General features: G+C 43.9%; 2 protein-coding genes across 3 annotated transcripts; both read right to left on the minus strand.

Moving 5' to 3' along the window:
- Positions 1–788: 788 nt before the first annotated feature.
- LOC144952719 (uncharacterized) lies at positions 789–7282 on the minus strand. 2 transcript variants are annotated; one of them, XM_078883211.1, is made up of 6 exons: positions 7118–7282; positions 4515–4996; positions 3042–3128; positions 2623–2763; positions 2272–2358; positions 789–1987 (listed from the first exon to the last, which is right to left on the minus strand). In XM_078883211.1, exons 2-6 carry the CDS (start codon positions 4993–4995, stop codon positions 1329–1331), a joined length of 1455 nt encoding a protein of 484 aa, XP_078739337.1. In that variant the 5' UTR covers position 4996; positions 7118–7282; the 3' UTR covers positions 789–1328. The 2 variants fall into 2 exon arrangements, with proteins under 2 accessions (XP_078739337.1, XP_078739345.1); XM_078883219.1 differs by lacking the exon at positions 2623–2763.
- Positions 7283–11678: 4396 nt separating this feature from the next.
- LOC144948425 (uncharacterized) lies at positions 11679–17272 on the minus strand. Its single transcript, XM_078877880.1, has 5 exons — positions 17040–17272; positions 15050–15567; positions 13144–13230; positions 12931–13017; positions 11679–12476 (listed from the first exon to the last, which is right to left on the minus strand). Exons 2-5 carry the CDS (start codon positions 15564–15566, stop codon positions 11869–11871), a joined length of 1299 nt encoding a protein of 432 aa, XP_078734006.1. The 5' UTR covers position 15567; positions 17040–17272; the 3' UTR covers positions 11679–11868.
- Positions 17273–19879: the final 2607 nt, after the last annotated feature.

Genomic DNA, 19879 nt, shown 5'->3' on the forward strand with positions numbered 1-19879 from the left:
AAACAGGAGGACCCGGAGAAAAATCCACGCGAACCACGGGGAGAACATGCAAACTCTAGAAAATTTATTTATACTGGAGGAGAAATCCGATGAGCTATAAAGCTCTTTTTTTCACAGATGTCCAGTAGGGGCAGGTCAGAACGTTACAACATACTGTACAATACAAAAACACGATAGGAGTGCAAAGTATAGGAAAGGTAAACAAATCACGTAAAAATATACATACAAATTAAATGTAACTATATATTTTTTTATCTTACCAGGTAAAGCCCACTGAGCTATTAACTTATATTTTAAAAGTGTCCTGGTCATAAATTATGGCTCAACAAAGTGGCATATCACGTGGAAATGTACAGCAGCCAAATAATACAAACGCATGTTTCAATCTGGTATTGCACATTACGGTACAGTATAATGTAAATACCAATAAGAGATGGTTTTAAAGGAAACTCTACATCAAAATATTGATCGAATTACGAGTGTGAGGAATGTATAGCGAAATTTAAGTTAATTTTCAAATTTTCATTTCAAATTTTACCTTCTCTGCAGCTATTACTACCACATCACCACCAACTCAACCACCAAACACAACCATCGCAGCCACCACCATCACAGCCACCACCATCACAACCACCACAACAAGCATTTGTTTGACAAATTTAAGTCATAACCAACCATTGGTTTTGGCCTTATTGAAACAAAAGTCACTGGTCCAGAAAGGTCGATATACTTAAATGTAATTTTATTCTGCAACTGCAATTATAACCAAACACTTTACAATAATTTTGTACAATTCGATGATCTGTATCAACTATACGATCATGACTGACGACGATGATGAACTAATATTTTTCATAGCACAATACCATAAAACAGCAACTTGTGAAAATTCTACATGGTACATATTGTGCAGACACGTTAGATTCATGTACCAGTCAGTGATGGTTTTACGTTATTTAGATACGTTTGCGTAAGACATTGAAAAAAAAAAGTGGCTATGAATGTCGTCATAATATTGCGATTGTGTACCATGGCTACATGTAATAAAAAAATGGCATTTATTTGTAAACAAGTTTGAACCCATCAAAACAAAACCCTTCCCACTCTTTCTAAATCTACGGACGTCTTTTGGTTACCTTTCCGATGTCCCATGTATCAAAAGGAACCACCTCTTCAAAATAAGAGACAAGCATTCCAACATGAATGGCCTCGTCCCAAGGATTGGTTCTCATCTTGGTTAAAACGAACGCTCCTCTTTAAAAATTTAAAAAACGCCGCATCGTCGTCGGCTCGGAAAAGCACGCGTTGTCCTACCCATCTCTGCCACCCTACTTTTTGTCGCCCGCGTGCTTGCGTTGGTGCAACCGCAGTCCGTTGGATCGCGTGAACTCCTTGCCGCACAAGCCACAGCGGTGCGGCTTCTCGCCTGTGTGCGTGCGCTCGTGAGACCTCAGGTGCCAGGCCCGCGTGAAGCACTGCCCGCACGCGTTGCAGCAGAAAGGCCGCTCGCCCGTGTGCACGCGCATGTGCTCCTTTAGGTCGCTAGCGCGCAACACGCCGTGCCCGCACACTTTGCAGCGGCAGGGCCACGCGCCCGTGTGCACGTACGTGTGGCGCTTCAAGTTGAACGCCAGCGAGTAGGTCTTGCCGCACAGTTCGCACCGGTGACGCTTTTCAGCTGCAACCTCTGGCTGAGTCACTTTGAGATTAAACTTGAACGTCTCATCCTCGAGGACGGAAGACATCGCACTGTTGTTCGTTGAGACAGCGTTCACAATTGTCTCCCTCTGAGCAAATGCAAGTTGCTGTTGCTGCGTCAGTGTTTGGGAAGAAGGAATGACAGCGATTTCTTCGCCGTGCATTTCAGCATCAGGTTTTGGCCACGCATATGTGCGGGCAGCGGCTGTGTGCACAAGATTTCGTTTCAAATCTGGTGGTGATGTCGTCCTATGGACGATCTCAGGGCGGCCGTCCATGTGACATTCACCTGAAGCAGAAAAACCGCACCAGTTTACCATCACATGGTAAATATAACATCTGTAATAACGTATAAATATAACCTAAAACCCAGCAGTGATGTGATTGAGGCAAGTGCACTATAAATCCAGCAATCTCAGTTTTGATTTTTGACCACAGCTAACATAAAAGGTGGGTGATATCTGAACTGATCCCACATCAACCCATTTCATTAACCCACACTGACCAGGCTAATATATCAACCCCCACGTCATGTTGAGGGCTTAATGGAATCATGGAAAAGTTGCACTGTACCATCCAAAGGCTCCATTTCAATGTGTACGGATGCAAAGTTAGATATGGTGTCATCCATTGTTGGTGATGTCCTCTCTCCTGGCTCACCTGCACAATTCAAATCCACAACATCATACATACAACCATTGCATACACTCAACACGTAGTTTCATGACATAACAAATTAAAACCAGAAATCTGTTTGTACCCACAGATGTCCTTTTTACTAGAAGACCTGCACTATCAAGGCAGGATTTAGGAAAACTGCCTGATAAGCAGCTGAAAACGTGGTCATCGTTAAGTTGCGCATGCATTTTTAATCTTTTTGCTGCATTAGTGTTTGGAAGGAAGGTATTGCAGCCATTTCCTCACCGTCCGTTATAATGCCGTTCGGTTGTGGCCACGCAAAGGGGTGGGCGGCGGCTGTGCGTGCAAGGTTTGTTCTCAAATCTGGTGGAGTTTTCGCTTTCTGGACGATGAGCTCAGGACAGCCATTCAAGAGACATGCACCTTCTGCAGAAAAACAGCACTAGCTCACTGTTACGTGGCAAATATAAAATCTGCCAAAACAATGTATCGTGCTATTCTAAAACCCTGTGGCGCAATGGTTGAGACAACCGCGCCAGAAAATTCGACAACCTGAGATCGATTATTGGCCACAGATCACCTAAAAAGGCCAGTGATATCTGAACCGATCGTGGGCCACCCCCCCTTTACCAACCTACACTGACCAGGGTGGTGACATATGTCAAACAACAGGCACATCAAATTGAGGCCTTCATGAACTCTACCTTCCAGAAGCTCCGTTTTAATTTGGACCACTGCAATGTTGGGCTTGGTGTCATCCATGGTTGGAGTCAATCTCTCTTCTCGCTCATCTGCACAAATTCAAAGCCACAATAATGCCATATGTAAAAACTTCTGCATATACTCAACATGTACAGTTTCACGAGAGACAGTTTGAGACAAGAATTCTACATGAAGCCATGGATGTCCTTTTTACTCTAAGATTCTTACAATCACCCCTACTTAGCTTCATAAATTTGGCATAATCGTATGAATTCCAGATGCTTCGGTCAAAGGCAGGACATAAATACCATCAGGATAAATATTCATAAGCATCCTATATTCGTTTGCAAACAGTGCAACAAGACATCCAAATTCACTACACATGACAAATGTGCCGAGCATTTGTGGAATCATAGAAATCTGTAATCTACCTTCCAAAGGCTCCATTTTAATCTGCACCACTGAATTGTTGGGTTTGGTTTCATCCATGGCTGGAATTGATCTCAGGTCTGGCTCATCTGCACACATTTAAAAGCCACAACATAATAACATATGAAACCACTGCAATATGCTACTCAACATGTATAACTTCCTGAGAAACATTTTAAATCCAGGATTGCATTTTTAGCCATGGATGTCTCTTGTACTGCAATCTCAAAGCAGGAAAAGTATATAATAGGTGACATTTTGGGCAATCGTCCTTGGTCCTAGCATATACAATCATGACGTTTCAGGCAATGGCCCTCCTTCACATCACATAAATAATGGTAGTTGCCTGAAATATGACCTGTTATATAGTTTTCCGTTTGAGGCAGTGTTATTCACAAATGTGTCGAGTCTTTTGTGATAGTGCTTGTGCGCCACTGCCAATAGAATATCACAAAATAATAATACAAAATTACAGACAGGTAAGTCAGTCATAAGAAGAGGATAAATGGAAGGTCTTAAATCTGGACTTAAATAGAGGCGGGGGAGTTGACAGCACGGAACACTGGGGAAAGGGAGTTCCAGACATTGGGAGCAGCAAAGGAGAAAAATAGATGCCTCCCCCCACCGATTAAGGTTGACAAGGGGTTTTGATAAAAAATGTTGGCTGCTGGAACGGAGAGTGAGTGAAGGGGAGTAGTGTGAGAAAGGGGAAGTTGGCAGAGATAGGCGGGTGATAACAAAGTGCAGCTGTGTGGCTCAAGTGAGACTACCATGATAAACGATTCCTGTGACAGACATAACATGAAGAGAACTTCATTCAGCAGTAAATTAATGAAGGCCACCATATTGTTTACTTATACTTGTTTATCCTTTTCGTGAGTAGAATACATGTTTGTAACAATTTATTTGTATCCATCATATCGTACATGTCTCAAAAAACGTTAATTCAACACCTGGTAATAGTTAAGTTGTGCTGTTACAGAGCATGCAATGCAATCTTTGGAGAATAAGTTAAAATATTTTTGATATGATGATGCTTTTATTACCATGGTCCAATTCCAATGTCCCATCTTCAGGTCTGGGAGCACTTGGCAATGAAGAAGCCACTACATATTTAGGATTGTCTATTTCATCGAGCCTCTGCACGGACAACAGCAGCTCCCGGCTCAAGCCGCTGAACAGCGCAAGCAACACCTCCACCAGGCCTCCCAGTGACACGTCGCTGGGAAAGGAAGCTGCGTCGTCCCAGCGCGGAATCCCAGCATCATGGGGCTCGGTACCCTGCAGGGCCTTCACCACCTGCCGCAGCACGGCGTAGAAGCCGAAGGGCAGGCGGTCGCGCGCCGTGGCCAGCAGCTCGGCCCGCACGAGGCCGTCCCCGACGCAGGCGCGCAGGACCCCGTAGTCCCGGATGCCCAGCTCTGAGTGCATGGCCCGGGCCACCTCCGCGTTCACGCCCTGTGCCTCCAGCCACGCCGGGAAGTCCCCACTAGGCTCCAGCACCGGGGTGGCCACTGCGCATGCCATTCTGAAGAAAATGCATGGAGAAATCATAGAGACTTAACATGGAATGGCTTTTGACCAAGCTCCCTATTTCACACATGCTGGATCATCTTTTTAATTGTTGATCATACTTAATGGGTAAGATAACATTATGGGTCTGACACAAAAACTCAAGAGTTTCATAACTGAGTTATAGGTCCTACCCAGGGTCGGATTAAGGCATGGGCTTTAGGGGCTGCAGCCCAAATTTTATTTGTTGTTATCCTTGTAAAAATAAATGTTCTCTTCTATTAACTTTGTTTTCCTTTTGAAAATATTACTGGGGGCCTCACAGTACCTGTAGCCCAGGGGCCTACAAAACCTTCATCCGGCCCTGGTCCTACCCTGATACTGATCTATTCCTCAGCCACCCACCAATTGTGCCTTCTCATTACATCACAAATTACATCATATTTAGTTTCATATAAGATCATCCACCATGATGTGCATTGATGGCGACAGTTTGGGAAGTCCTTCATTGAGCAATGGAACGATGCTGGCTGATGGCAATGATGAAAAGTCTTCCGAGATGAGCTCCCAATACAAGATGGCCACGTTCACACGTCTTGTATATTAAACATAAGCATCGGTCATGTTTCCACATTTACACAAACATGTTGAATTCATCAGCTAATTGGCTTTGCTGAGACCAATATCATAGAGCAGCATTTGTTTAAGTAAGAAAACTCTGAACCGGTTTCAATCTTGGGGGACTCATCAAAAGAATCAGGTTTGCTAAACAAACAATACCATACACAACCTCATGATGCTTTAAGTCCCATGAACATGTGCGCCTGCTCCAAGATAAATTTCAAATCACAAGAGTTAAACACGATTAATAACGATATATAAACTAAACTATTTACTGAACTATATATTTTTTATCTTACAAAGGCCCACTGCGCTACACTGCTCTATTTCAGAAGCGACCTGGCCACAAATGGTAGCTCAAGTGGCTTATCACGTGGAAATGTATAGCAGCCAAATACTCTAAACGCGTGATGTCGATTCTAAATGAAGGGGGAAAACCGGAGGACCCGGAAAAAAATCCACGCGACCACGGAGAGAGACACGCAAAACTCCAAATATACAGGGTGTTTGAAAAGGATGGACCCGATTTGAAATCGCTATATCTTTGAAATTGGGTCCATCTTTTTGAAACACCATGTATAACCAGGCGTCAGGGTCAGAATCAAACCCATGACCTCCTGGACACCAGGCGACAGAGATAACATCTCGCCACCGTGGCACCGTAGAAATCCGTTGTGACCATTGTGAAATATGGTTCAAAATAAGTCGGTTAAAAGTAAGTTACAAGATTTGAGGATACGACAACAACAGTTAAATAAAAGCGTGTAAACAACCTTTATCATGCAGTGGGTTTAAACATGAAAAAAACAAGTTCATGTGCATTACTATCGGTGAACATTAGCGGCGAAGGTACAAATGACTTTGCCTCAACCACCTCAATGTAAATAAAAAATAGTTGTTGATCTACGTCAGCATCAGCCATCTGCGCAAAAGAGCTTTATAGCTCATCGGATTCCTCCAGTATAAATATTGATTTTTGATATCGGAGGATGGTTGTGTGGGGGTTCATCTATCAGTGCATTGACAAACGAGTTACACGTCCGTGACTCTATTACGTGAATAGCAAAGTTCACGACCGCTTTAACAGAAGTTTTCGTGACTGCAAAGATTCATACTCTTTGTTTTTTTCGGTAAAGTCACGTCGGTGAAAAATAAAAATAAATCACGACGTTTTGGGCGCAACACAAGCGTCCTTCTTCAGGTGGAGACACACTTAAGCGGTGTGCTTTCGCTAAATTGTCCTCACATAAAGAAGGACGCGTGATTTAATGTATTAGAATGTTTTACCAACGTGACATTACCGAAAAAACAAAAAGTACGCGTCTCGAGAGCCAGCAATCTGGCGCGTATGGCACGATGATGGGGGGGGGGGGTCATCTAGCAGTGGATTAACCAAACTAGTTACACGTACGTGACTGTTATTAAACAGTAAAGTTCACGACCGCTTTAACAGAGGGCCATCAATCTGGCGCGTATGGCATTGGCACCAAACAACAAAACGAATGCGCGCGCTTACCCCGAGACGACGGATGACACTTTATAGGTTTTAATATCTATCTGCGGAAATTAAATGTTGTAAAGGAAATATTTTTACTTTGGCATTCTCTAGCGAGGCCCTGTTATACGAGGCAAATAAACCATAGACGCGTTTTGTAAAAGGAGCGATGAAGATTTTGGTCGGCTCGCGTTTTCTCAAAAGGGAGAATTCCTGACTTAAGGGACCGCGGTCATTTAATAAGCAGGTGGGAGGGATGGGGGAGGGGTGGGGGGAGGGGAGGGGGTGGGGAGGGGTGGGGAGAGGTGGGGAGGTGAGGAGGGGTGGGGGAGGGGTGGATAGAGGTGGGGGGGTGAGGGAGGGAGGGATGGGGGAGGGGTGGAGAGGTGGGGGAGGGGTGGGGAGAGGTGGGGGGGGTAGGGGAGGGGTGGGGGAGAGGTGGGGAGATGTGGGGGAGGGGTGGGGAGGGATGGGGAAGGGTGGGGGAGGGATGGGGGAGGGGTGGTGGGATAAATGTATCATTGTCCCTTGGGCCACATCTGCGGGTACTAAACGCTCTGTTGCTGCTTGCTAAATATTTGTTTTTGATTGTATACTGGCAAAAAAGTATCCCGTTGTGTAGCTGCTCACGCCGAGCTACAGATGCTCTGATACGTGGCATTGTCTTTGTACTGTTCGCATTTTGGCGTTGTTCTCTGGGTCTGACACTAGGCCACAATTTAGGGGCCGTCCATAAATGACGTCACGCGATTTTGGACACGGCGTCACAAAAAGTCAGACCCCTCCCTCAAATATGACGTCACAAAGCTCTTCCCCCCCAAAAAAATATTAAACATGCTTCAAATCGCTTTAAACTGTTGTCATTGTAGTGCGTATTTAATGTGACGCTGCACTCTGATGTTGTAGGAGAAAACATTTATTAAAAAGTCTATTTAATTAAGTAGAACGTGTTGTCTATATTTATTTAAAGTTGCGCATTTTTATTTGACGTCACATTTCTCAAACACCCCCCCCCCTCGTCACAAATGTCTGACCCCCCCCCCCCTAGGTGCGTGACGTCATTTATGGACGGCCCCTAAAGACTGTCTCTGGTGTAGACCAATAGGTTTCAAAGACAGTTTAACACGCAGCAGGCTTTCGCGACCAATATCATCCATAATATAGGGTTTTTTTTGGGTTAGATCGCGTAAATATAAATGTAACGTATGTTCTGTCACCTAAACAGAACATACTAAGGTGTTACTAGTGCAGCACACTGGTGTGTTGGAGAGCAACTCTACAACATTTACAATCAGAGTACGACGTTTCACCAATAATTACAACTAGCATTATCAGGCGGACAGCCAGATTTGTGGCGAAATCCTCCTGTTTCGTTCCTTAAGTAGAGGGATATATGTGATGATGCCACTTGTGAGCCCTTCACGTGCGAAGGGGGGCAATGGATAACAGTATTATCAGAGCATGTTTTGTTTGCATGTTCACAAGTAATGTGTGTGGTTAAAGCAGTATTTGATTCCTTATTCTTAGGTTTTTTCGGTAAAGTCACGTAGGTAAAAACATTTTTTTTAACTTTTTAATGTTTTTACCTACGTGACTTTACCGAAAAAACCTAAGAATATGAATCATTGCAGTCACGAAAGCTTCAAATCTAGAATTTGATTCCTTGCAAAAGGTTTCTTTTTGGTGTTTGAACATCTTAACACCTGTTTTATTGCCAGAAAGGGTAAAACCTATTCATATTTTTTTCATAAATATAAATTTGACTATACGTTTACTACCTTAAATCAGTGCCTCTTCTTAACCTGTGGGTGCACGCACCCCCTAGGGGTGCGAGATGCCCTTTCTGGGGGGGGGGGGGGGTGCGAGACGTGGCCAAATTGTTTTTTCAAGAAGGTAAATCATCTAAAAATACAAATTATGCACGGGCAACGTAAGTAACTACTTACTTTGTTTCAGCAGCAGTAGGTCAGGGGCAGTTTCACGGGATAAAACACTGTGAATCCTATTATGCATGGGATGATCCGCACATTTCCTCCATCCGGGAAAAAAAATGTCAAGAGGATGAAGTTCCTCTTTTCCAAGACAATCCACGAATAACTAGCCTCTGCTTAAACATCATCGCGAATGAATACATATACAGGGACTCCTCTACTTATGCAGATGCCACTGGTTCTTCACGTTCTGTTGATGTAGATGCCACCACCGCCATCTATTCCGCGGCGGTTGAACTTACGACTCTCGGTCCGAACAGGTAACTGGACATACTGGCAGGTTTGTCCGTATTTCTGAAAGTTTCTAAGTCGAATTTATCGATCGACTATCATCCTTGAATAATTCCCGTACAGGAAGCCATTCCACAATGCAGGGAAGTTGACACGGGGAGGCCTTCATCCAGCAGTGTGTTAACAACAGGCTGCAAATGATATTGTTATGAAACAAAATGATGACTTACAAATACTCCCAACGTTTTTCCATTACTATTTACTCATGTAACTGGCCGAACACATACAAAACACGACAGTATATATGCATTGGGAAGCAACGAAGTAAACATCAAATGCTATAATCACACACTCAAATATAACATTAAAACTACTCAAGCCTCGTAAGGATGAACACGCCCATACATTAAAAAAAAATCCCCAAATATTAGGCTTTCAAATTAACAATCAGCTTTTTTAGCATGCAGTTGCTAAAAACTTGAAAGCATTATTAAGTACTGTAATTGAAACATCCCCAGTCTGTTTATACCTTTCAAGCGGATTCCACTTCCATCCAGTGTCATACATTGGTCCAAATCTGTAAAAGAGCTTAATCTGGCATGGAATAGAATTTTTTAATATTTTGTTTTATTTTAGAAGGTAAGGCCCACTGAGCTACTGTAGCTCCTTTTCAGAAGCGACCTGGCCACAAACGATACCTCAACAAGCGACTCATCACGTGGACATTTATAGCAGTAGTCAAATACTCTAAACCAGGGGTCTGCAACCGGCGACTCCGAAGCCGCATGGGACTCTTTACCGACTGCTTCGTGCCGGTATGTATGTATGTATTCACATGCATTGCGGAGCTCTTGAAATATCGATTTCAGAAAAAAATGTCTCTTGTTATTTTGTTTCCCAACCACGACGTTTGTAAGATGTGTTCTTGATACCCTCTACTGGGACGATTCCGAGGTAGGGTGCCCCGCTATCACTGGTTTCTCAAACAAAAGTTTCATGCTGCCAGGTCGACAAAATGTAGCCCTTTTTTTTACACACTTTTATTTAACTTGCTGTGTTGTCTGTTTATATTCTTTGGAATATTTGATGCTTAATATCTTCGGATCTACAAAGTCTAACGAGCTGAAAATTCCCACACAGACTCACCTCCTCGCGTGACAATTCAAGGTTTCATTAAAAAACGGCCCAGGTCCCGCCCATCGTGGTCCTATTCGTGTTTTAAACTAAAATTGTATTATTAATACTCGTACATTTTATCCCCCCCCCCCCCCCCGTTATTTTTTAAATCACAAATTCCATTCGACGTTTAAATTTTTTTATGCAAGCCACCCACTTTTATTGAGCACATAAAATTAGCTTAATTGTGGGGTCAATTTTTATTTATTTTATACTTTTGAGTGCAAATAAAAGTGTATGCATTGAAAATGTAATTTTTACCAAATAGTTTCCATACATTACAAAAATACACTAATATGCCACGTACAAAAAACAATGAAAATTACAAGCCAATTCTGGAAAGCACGATAAAATGCTACCGGACAGCACAGTACTAAAATGGGACAACTATTGTCATTGTAGTGCGTATTTAATGTGGCGCTGCACTCTGATGTTGTAGGAGAAAACATTTTTGATTTGAAGCTTTCGTGACTGCAGGAATCCATACTCTTTGTTTCTTTTGGTAAAGTCACGTAGGTATAAAAATAAAAGAAAATAAATCACGACGTTTCGGGCGCAACACAAGCGTCCGTCATCAGGTGGGAAAGCATGCATGGCCTGCTGCTGATGCAGACTGTTTTCTAAGTAGAACGTGTTGTCTATATTTATTTAAAGTTGCGCATTTTGATGTGACGTCACATTTCTCAAACCCCCCCCCCCCTCGTCATACATCGTCACAAATGTTTGACCCCCCCCCCCAAGATGCGTGACGTAATTTATGGACGGCCCCTAAGCGTGATTACGCAGTGAACAAGAAGTTAGCATCGCTTTGCATGCTGTTCGATTTTTAAGCTTCGAGAATGTGATTTTTTACTTTTTCCAAAATTTTTGCGGTCCTCTAAAAACATCACCATTTAAATGCAGTCCTGGTGCACATTATTTCAAAGACACACTATACATTCTGAGACAATAATCCACGTACATGGGACCAGGGCCAGATAGGTTTTGATGGGGACCTAGAGTTTTGGGGGCCTCTCTTTGCATACTCAATTCCTTCTTTCCTGTTGTCTTACCACCACTACCCATGCCCTATGATGCCAAACACGACACCCTTATTTACTATGGTTACTTCCGTTTTTATGTGATATATAGTAAAGCTAAATCTTTGTTAAAAAGAGCAAAACTATATTAATGCCGGCACATAATTGGTATCGATACAAAGTCATTGTAATTTTAATTACCAAATTACCGAGATAATTTATCACAGTGCTACAGTATTTCATTTGAACCATTACATAACAGTACAATATACATTTTTGGGAGCCCCCTCAAAACCCAGCGCTGAACGTCACTGCATTAATTAGACAGTGCAGGACCCCATCACTCAACGCCTTTTCATGACCCCCCCGTGCCGTGCTGCGTCCGTTCATGGGACCTCATGTTGGAGCGCTGCGTGAACTTGCGGCCGCACACCTTGCAGGTGTACGGCTTCTCACCGGTGTGCGTCAGAAGGTGGCTCTTCAGCACTCCGTACCGTGAAAATCTGTGCCCGCAAAACTGGCAGCCGTAGGGCTTCTCGCCCGTATGCGCTCGCGAGTGGATCTTCAGGTAGCTGGACTTCAGGAATCTGCGCCCGCACACCCTGCAGTGGTGCAATTGTTCGCCCACGTGCTCGTGCTGATGGATTTTGAGCTCGCTAGGCGAGGTGAAGCTACGATTGCACACGTCACAGCTGTGCGTCTTGTCTTGAGAGGTTTGCAACCGAGGCTTTTCTAGGTGGTTGGGTATTGCCGATTTAATCTCGTACGACGTGCCCTCACCGGAGGGCATCTGGCCCGCATTTACCGACAAACAGCCGTTCTCTGTGTCTTCGTTGAGTGTTCTACACGCTTCCTGCTTTGGCCACAAACACGGATGAGTGTCTGTGGGATTTGGTTTGGAATGCAAAAGTGAGGTCACGTTCTGGATGATAAATTTGGGGTGGATGTCCAAGTGAGGTTTACCTTCAGGAGCATAAAAAACCAGCACAATGCATTTAGTCCAGACAAAAACGTTCACGTAAAAGGCTTGAGTGTAACCCCCACAAATGCTTGGCATTTCTCTGGGTAATGGGGTTCTTCCGGGTTTCATCCCACATGAAGCCAAATACTCGTTAATGGCATCAGCCAAACATCTACATGCATGACTTGCCTGAACTAAATCTTAGACACTTGGTGAGGCTTTCCTGGGTAAATAATTGTCATTACTATTATAAATCCAGACTTTTAATAGGAACCCTTTTAAATAGAATACAATATCCATGAGATGTTGAATACTTTTAGTGGAAGAGGTAACCAGAGGCATAAGCAAAGGACAAAAATAGGAGAGGCCTCAGTTCTGCGACGTACATTTTAAAAGTCTTGAGTTACCATATCAGACCACCTCTTTTTCAAACATATGAACGTAATTCACACTTACCAAGAGATTCGTTTGCAGAGTGGTCTACTGAGCCTTGCTTCTGTACTTGTGGAAGCAGTAGAGAATGATTCAAATCAGCAACAGCATCTAGAAATAAAGAGAATATGACTGATGTCCAGACACAAGCGTGAACACAACTTTTGGTTGGTGATTTGTACTCAGAAAGGATGGCAGCAGGGGTGTTGTGTTCATTGTAGAAAATAAACACCATACCTTGAAAGAGCTCTGCTTTACGAAGACTTGCTGTCAATATGGGTTCGGACTCCTCTTTAACTGCAGCTGAAATCGTTTCTGCCTCGTCTACACAAAGCCACAACAGATTAAGAAGCATTGCATACATTATTTTTTTAAACAAAAAAATGGAGAAAAAAACACTTTAAATTGACATTGGATCTCCCCTTCACCTGTAATCCCAAATATACTGCAAGTCAAAATGACGAGTAATGTTGACCTGCAAGTGTCATTTACGTGCCCCCCATAGCCCGAAACAAAGATAAGCACAGCGACATTAGAAGATGTTTTCCAAAAATTGGATCAGAGAAATAAAGGGATGAAAGTAAATGCAGATATCATAACCGATTCATATTTGCCGATGACAGTCATTATATCACCCGATGGAGATGAAACCCAAGTTGGACTAGAATATGAGGAAGACATAAGTCATGCACACCACGTTTTCTGTACAATAGGAAAACATTGGAGCTGATGAACACAGAGTATGTACATGGATGGCAATTATTGAAGGTGAACAAGGTTCAACATGACGATATTAAGATGCAAGCGAGAGGAGGTTGGAATACTTTTGGAAAATGAATTTGATAATGAAAAGTAACATACCAATGTGCCAAAAGGTGAACGTTTTCAATGAGTGCATCGTGTGGTATGACATGGGTCGGAAACACGTATGCAAGAAAGTAAACGGAACAAAATATGAAAATACTCTTTGGTTCTTTCAGTAAAGTCACGTAGGTATAAAACAAATCACGACGTATCGGGCGCAACACAAGCGTCCATCATCACCTGATGATGGATTCCTGCAGTCACGAAAGCTTCAAATCAAGATTAAAATATGAAAAGTAGATAAAGTGTGGAGAAATGCATTATCGGACAGAGAGAGATAGGACGAGAAAGACATGGATGCATAGTAGAGACGTCACATTGACAATTATATAAAGTTGGCTTGGGCAGGACACATCATGATTAAAGCGATGATGTCCAATGGATGATACTTTTGATACATTGGCAGCCAAAGTATAGAATATTACCCTACAGATTATCACTGCAGAGAAGGAATAAGGTATCGCACGACTGCAAAAGAAGATGACGTAAGGGATGCATTATGACAAGTACATAGATTCTCGCTATTGATGATTATGATGATGAACTTGAACAATCAAAAGTGCAATTGTGTCAAATGTATCCCTATAATGTGGATAAAATGTACTGTTCAATACAACTTGCTATGTAAAGAAGGCTCACGTGACGAGAGCACCTAGATCACGACCACAAATCCGGCAAATTCCAATCCCGCTCAGGATCTCATCATGGTAATTCCCGTTTCAAACAAGGTGAGGGCCCATCGAAGGGCGTGTGGCATAGTTTGGCACCAGCTATCATAGAGTGCAGTCGTGTCGCTATAGTTTTATGTGGTGAGTGTAACGTCTTTAAAAACAGCAGCGTTATGGCTCTCCAAATAAAATTAACGCTAACCGCTTACGTGTTCCGAGATTCAGCGGTGAACGGGACCCACCCTGCAATTTGCAGATGTCTCGGAATGGGGAAGGGTTAATTTACTAAAGTCCAAAATTCCCTCGTTATTCAAGAGATGTTCATGAATAGCAAATTTTACGGATGGTATTCGCCTTAAATACATATGTAGATAAGCTTCCTCTCTCATCACTTTATCTCATCACTTTACTTCTCTTGCTCTCTCGATGCAGACGTGCAGCGTTCTAGATGTAATTCACGGATTGCCAAATTCGTGGAGAAGACACCACAACACCTCGGGGTTCCAACCCACCGTCCCAATTTTCCTCACATCATCAACAACATCATCTCCATTCCTCTGTGAAACATTACCCAAAAATGTAATATTGATTTATAAGCTGACATTCATTACCGCTTGCTATGCAAGAATGCATTTGTGCTGTTGCATCTTCAAAAGTGACAGCAGTTGTTGGTAAAGGAGATGCCACGGCATGTTTCTGATGCTCCATGTCATCCAGTCTCTGTACAGACATTTGTAATTCCCGGCTCAAGCCGTTGAAAAGCGCGAGCAGCACGTCCACCAGGCTTCTCAGCGTCACGTCGCCGGGAGAGGAGGTGGAAGCGGTGGCATCAGCGGCGGCGGCATCCCAATGCGGCGTCCCAGCATCGTGGCGCTCGGCGCCCTGCAGGTCCTTCACCACTTGCCGCAGCACGGCGTAAAAGCCAAAGGGCAGGCGGTCACGCGCCGTGGCCAGCAGCTCGGCCCGCACGAGGCCGTCCCCAACGCAGGCGCACAGAACCCCGTAGTCCCGGATGCCCAGCTCCGAGTCCATGGCCCGGGCCACCTCCGTGTTCACGCCCTGTGCCTCAAGCCATGCCGGAAAGTACACGCTCGGCTCCAGCACCGGAGTGGCCACTGCACACGCCATCCTGATGGGATGAGTAGAAGGGACATGTTAATTTTGAATGGGGTATATTTACATGTTTACGAGTTAATCTAATGCTGGAAGGCCTCCTCATGCCATGTCGCTCATGGGGGTTTGTTTGACCATACTTCGCCACAATGGTCTCAGTGTGGATTGCTGAAGGTGAGAGAGCATTAATGCTTTATTATCGAAATATTGTACAGGGTCGTAGAGATGTCTTGTGACCCGCATTATTTGCCCCGTAATATTTTTTCTCCCTTTGCATATTAATTTCTGTTTTAAATAAATCTTACTTAAAAAAATACGTTAAAGAGGACTAAATGGCCAAGACATCTGGACCACCCTTTGCAATGCCGCACTGCCCTCTGCTGCTTAAAATGTAACCCTGCGAACAGGGCCGTGACCCGAGTTGGATTCTCGCTCACGGCCAACAACGGTGACCATTATCTGAACAGGTCATGGGCCTCTGCCTAGGTCGACTCTGCATCAAATGAGTACCTGGTGCAGTGTGTAAACATCGCTACTCGGGGACAAAGGCGGTCCTGCGTTGTGCTGGCCACCCAACCCCTCGTGTACCGTGCCGGCCTTCTGAGATCGGGCAAATCCTGGGTGATTTTGCCATAGGCCATCGACAACACTGTAATGTACATGTCAGTTTGTGTGATATGGTACGCCTTAAAACTGCAAAAAGGACCAATAGCATCTGACGAAATAATAAAGCCGATTATATGGATGCTGAACTTATTTCACACCATACGCAGCCAGCCGTGCTAATCAGAGGCGCTTTTGAAACCTTTGAAACTGCAGATTTCCTTGACAGCACCTTCATATCTGCCCACTGATGTTAGCCGTGGGCGGGTATCGAACTCAGGTGAAAGTATTTAATGCGCTAACCAATGCGCCACCTCTCATCATCACCGCAGGGTTGAGAATCCAGTTACAATGGAGAGGTCTGACGGTCCCATCAAGCAAAGCATCTCCCCAGACGGTCGTGGCAATTTCACATTCCAAGTGACGAGGGCCAATAACACATTCCTCCTGCGGAGGGAGCTGGTAGGAACGTTGGGTTGCTCGGTCAATGGCCAGTGTCAACGGCGGCGTGGTGTATTCCGCAAATATGGCCGACTGTGAGGGCGGGAACAAGCCGGCGTGAGTAGGTTAAACGTTGAGTTTTATAAGGGCACCACGGGGTGACCAGCCTCTCCCCACCCAGCCCCACCCCTCCCACCCCCCACCCAGCCCCACCCTCCCCACCCAGCCCCTCCCAGCTCTCCTCACCCAGCCCAACCCTCCCTCCCCACCCTCCCCACCCAGCCCCTCCCCACCCTCCCCTCTCCACCCAGCCCCACCCCTCCCATTTTTGGATGCACGACGGACGGACGGACACAATAATCCCCTGTGGGCTGGTGTAACCAGGAGGTTCCTACCAGTATCATGCCATCATCAGCGTTTGACTTTTCACAAATGAATACTCACTGTATCGGCCCCAAGGTAATTGATGATGATGATGATGACGAGAAGTACAATCCACGCCAGGCTAAAACACCGCAACAACTTCCTTCGTGACTTTCTAAAGAAACGAAAACAAAGACGCCGTGTAGCCTCAGCAGACTGTCGGGGCAAGTTCCGTCAGCGAGCAGCAACCCACACGAAGGGCCACGGCCACGGCACGTGGAGTGGCCAACACCGCGCCCGGCCGCCTTTGTCTCCCTCGGTCCTAATCGTTTACGCACAGCACCGCAGTATCGAATCGATCAAGAAGAAGCGGTTCGGATATTTGTTACCGATCGGGAACGGGGGGGGGCTAGCGAGGGAACAACCACCACGTGCGTCTGCGCCTGCGCCTGCTGCGGTGATGTCAGATCTGGAGGTTTAAAACCTTTTATTAAGACCCAAAGTCTCTGGTTTTTTAAACTGTCGTAGAATTGGAGCATTCTGCGGATTATAATAAGACGCTCCGGAAAGTCAGTCGCAGCCCCCATAAACTTGTGTCACTAAGTTTGTAATGTCCATGATGATGATGATGATTTCATAACACTGGACAACAACAAAAAAACATTTTTTTTCTGGCCTGGACTTTTGCAGCTGTTTTAGACTAATTTCAGGGTTCTGATTCCAAATCTGATCTCAGATTTTCTCTATCACATCTCATTTTTATGCTATCGGCATACCCCATTTTCATTGATTTTACCCGAAATTAACTCTGTCACTTAAGATTGCAAGTTGTTGCGAGTCAGTGACTGCTTTAGTGTTAAAATATGGTGCTGTATTTTTAGGATATAGTGTTTATATCATTTTATATAGATATCCACATTTATTTAATATTTTTCTTCTGCAGTTTTTATTGAAAATGCAATATTTGATATCTGAAAAACCTGATATGATAGACAAAAACTGATGCCAGATCAGCACCCCAAAATTACCTTAAAACCGTTGGAATACCTTATGCCAGAAAAAGTGTGTTGACCAGTGTAATGGGTAATCCCAATCTGGTCACGCGCACACGATACACACAGCGACCGGATTATAATAGGCACCATTCCAATCGTTGCTTTTAAGAACAGGGGGAGGCTGCGTCCTATAATGAAGAGAATTCGGTACATCCCAGATTCATGAACACGGGACCACACTTCTGTGCTCCAACTCATCACCCATTCGCTAGCTCAGCAATAAAACTGTAGCGGCTAAAGTGGCCCTTTAAAGGCAGCAATCAGTCTAACTTCACAACAGCTGTCTCAAATGTAATAACTGTTCACCACCTGCAGCTTCTTTAACCACGGGCAGCTAAACTCAAGAACGGGACTCAGATGTACAGCGTCGTCTAGAGATGTCTTGTGACTCCTCAATTTCATTCTCTAAAACGTCATATTTTTGTATGTCAGGTTTGTTTAAAACAGAATTGAATATGCAAAAGAAAATATATTCGGAGTTTGCATGTTCTCCGCGTGGTCGCGTTATTTCTCTGGGACCTCCGGTTTTTCCTTATTTTGTTGAGCTATCATTTGTGGCCAGATTGATTCTGAAAAAGAGCTATGTGACTCAATGGGTCTTACCTGGTAAAATAAACAATTTAGTTTAATTTTAACATGCCCGATTGACAAATACGAAGAAGGAGGCGTCACCACAACGATGCATCACTCCGATATTCCTGCGGCAATTATCTGAGCCCACCACCTCAATGTAAATGTACATCTGTCTGTTGCTCTACATCAGGGGTGGGGAACGTCTGGCCCGCGGACCGTATAAGGCCCAAGAAATCATTTGGTGTGGCCCTGCCAAGGCAACCTCAGGTGAGACCCGAAATTCAATACATCTAGGAGCAAACCTGGAAAAGCAGTTGCGAGTAGCAACATCATCAATACCAGCTAACATCACCACGCCTCACCAAAAAGAAGCAGTTCCAGTCATCGCATTAGGGGTGAGTTAATTAAATATTTGACCAAATATAACGGGCTAATTTTTAAGTTGATAATTTTGTATGGCCCGCGAATGATGTAATAAATATATCAAAATGGCCCTTGGTAGAAAAAAGGTTCCCCACCCCTGCTCTACAACAACATCGTCCATTCAAAGGAAATATCTCCCCAATTACAGCGTGGTCCAGATGTCTTGTTACCCCCAATTCAGAATCAGAATATTTATACTGGGGCAATTCGACGAGTTATACAGCTCTTTTTCACATAAGTCCAATGTGGACCAGTAATAACGTTACAATAACAATACAAAACACGATAGGAGTGCAAAGTATAGGAAAGATAAAGAAATCACTTTAAAAAATATACAAATAAAACTGAACACTTTTTATATTACCAGGTAAGGCCCACTGAGCTATTAAATAATTTTTCAAAAGCGGCCTGGCCACATATCATAGTTCAACAACGTGTTTCATCACGTGGAAATGTATAGCAGGTAAATCATTATCTAAATGCATGTTTTCTTATGGTGGTTGTCAAAGGGGCCCCAACTCGTGGTCTACATACATCACGCTGTACCAACATGGTCAAAAATGGACAAATTATCCCCAATGTAAACATTAATTGTACTGGATATACATGTATTATTCACAATAAAACAGGGAACATTTAATTTTGGCGACCTTGGATGTCGCCAAAAGTAAATATCCCAATCCAATTCTCAGAAAATATATTTGAATGTCAATGCTACTTTTCAGCAAGAAAATAATGAATTGTCAAACTTGAAACAATTACTCACAAAACAGTTACTTTATTGGGAAATATACGAATTGTGGCACACTACTGTGAAAACCTAGCCGGATCGTCTTGAAACTTTTTGGACTCGGTAGACGCTTTCCTTGT

This window comes from Lampetra fluviatilis, chromosome 3 (genome assembly GCF_964198595.1).
Source record: "Lampetra fluviatilis chromosome 3, kcLamFluv1.1, whole genome shotgun sequence".
NCBI lineage: Eukaryota > Metazoa > Chordata > Hyperoartia > Petromyzontiformes > Petromyzontidae > Lampetra > Lampetra fluviatilis.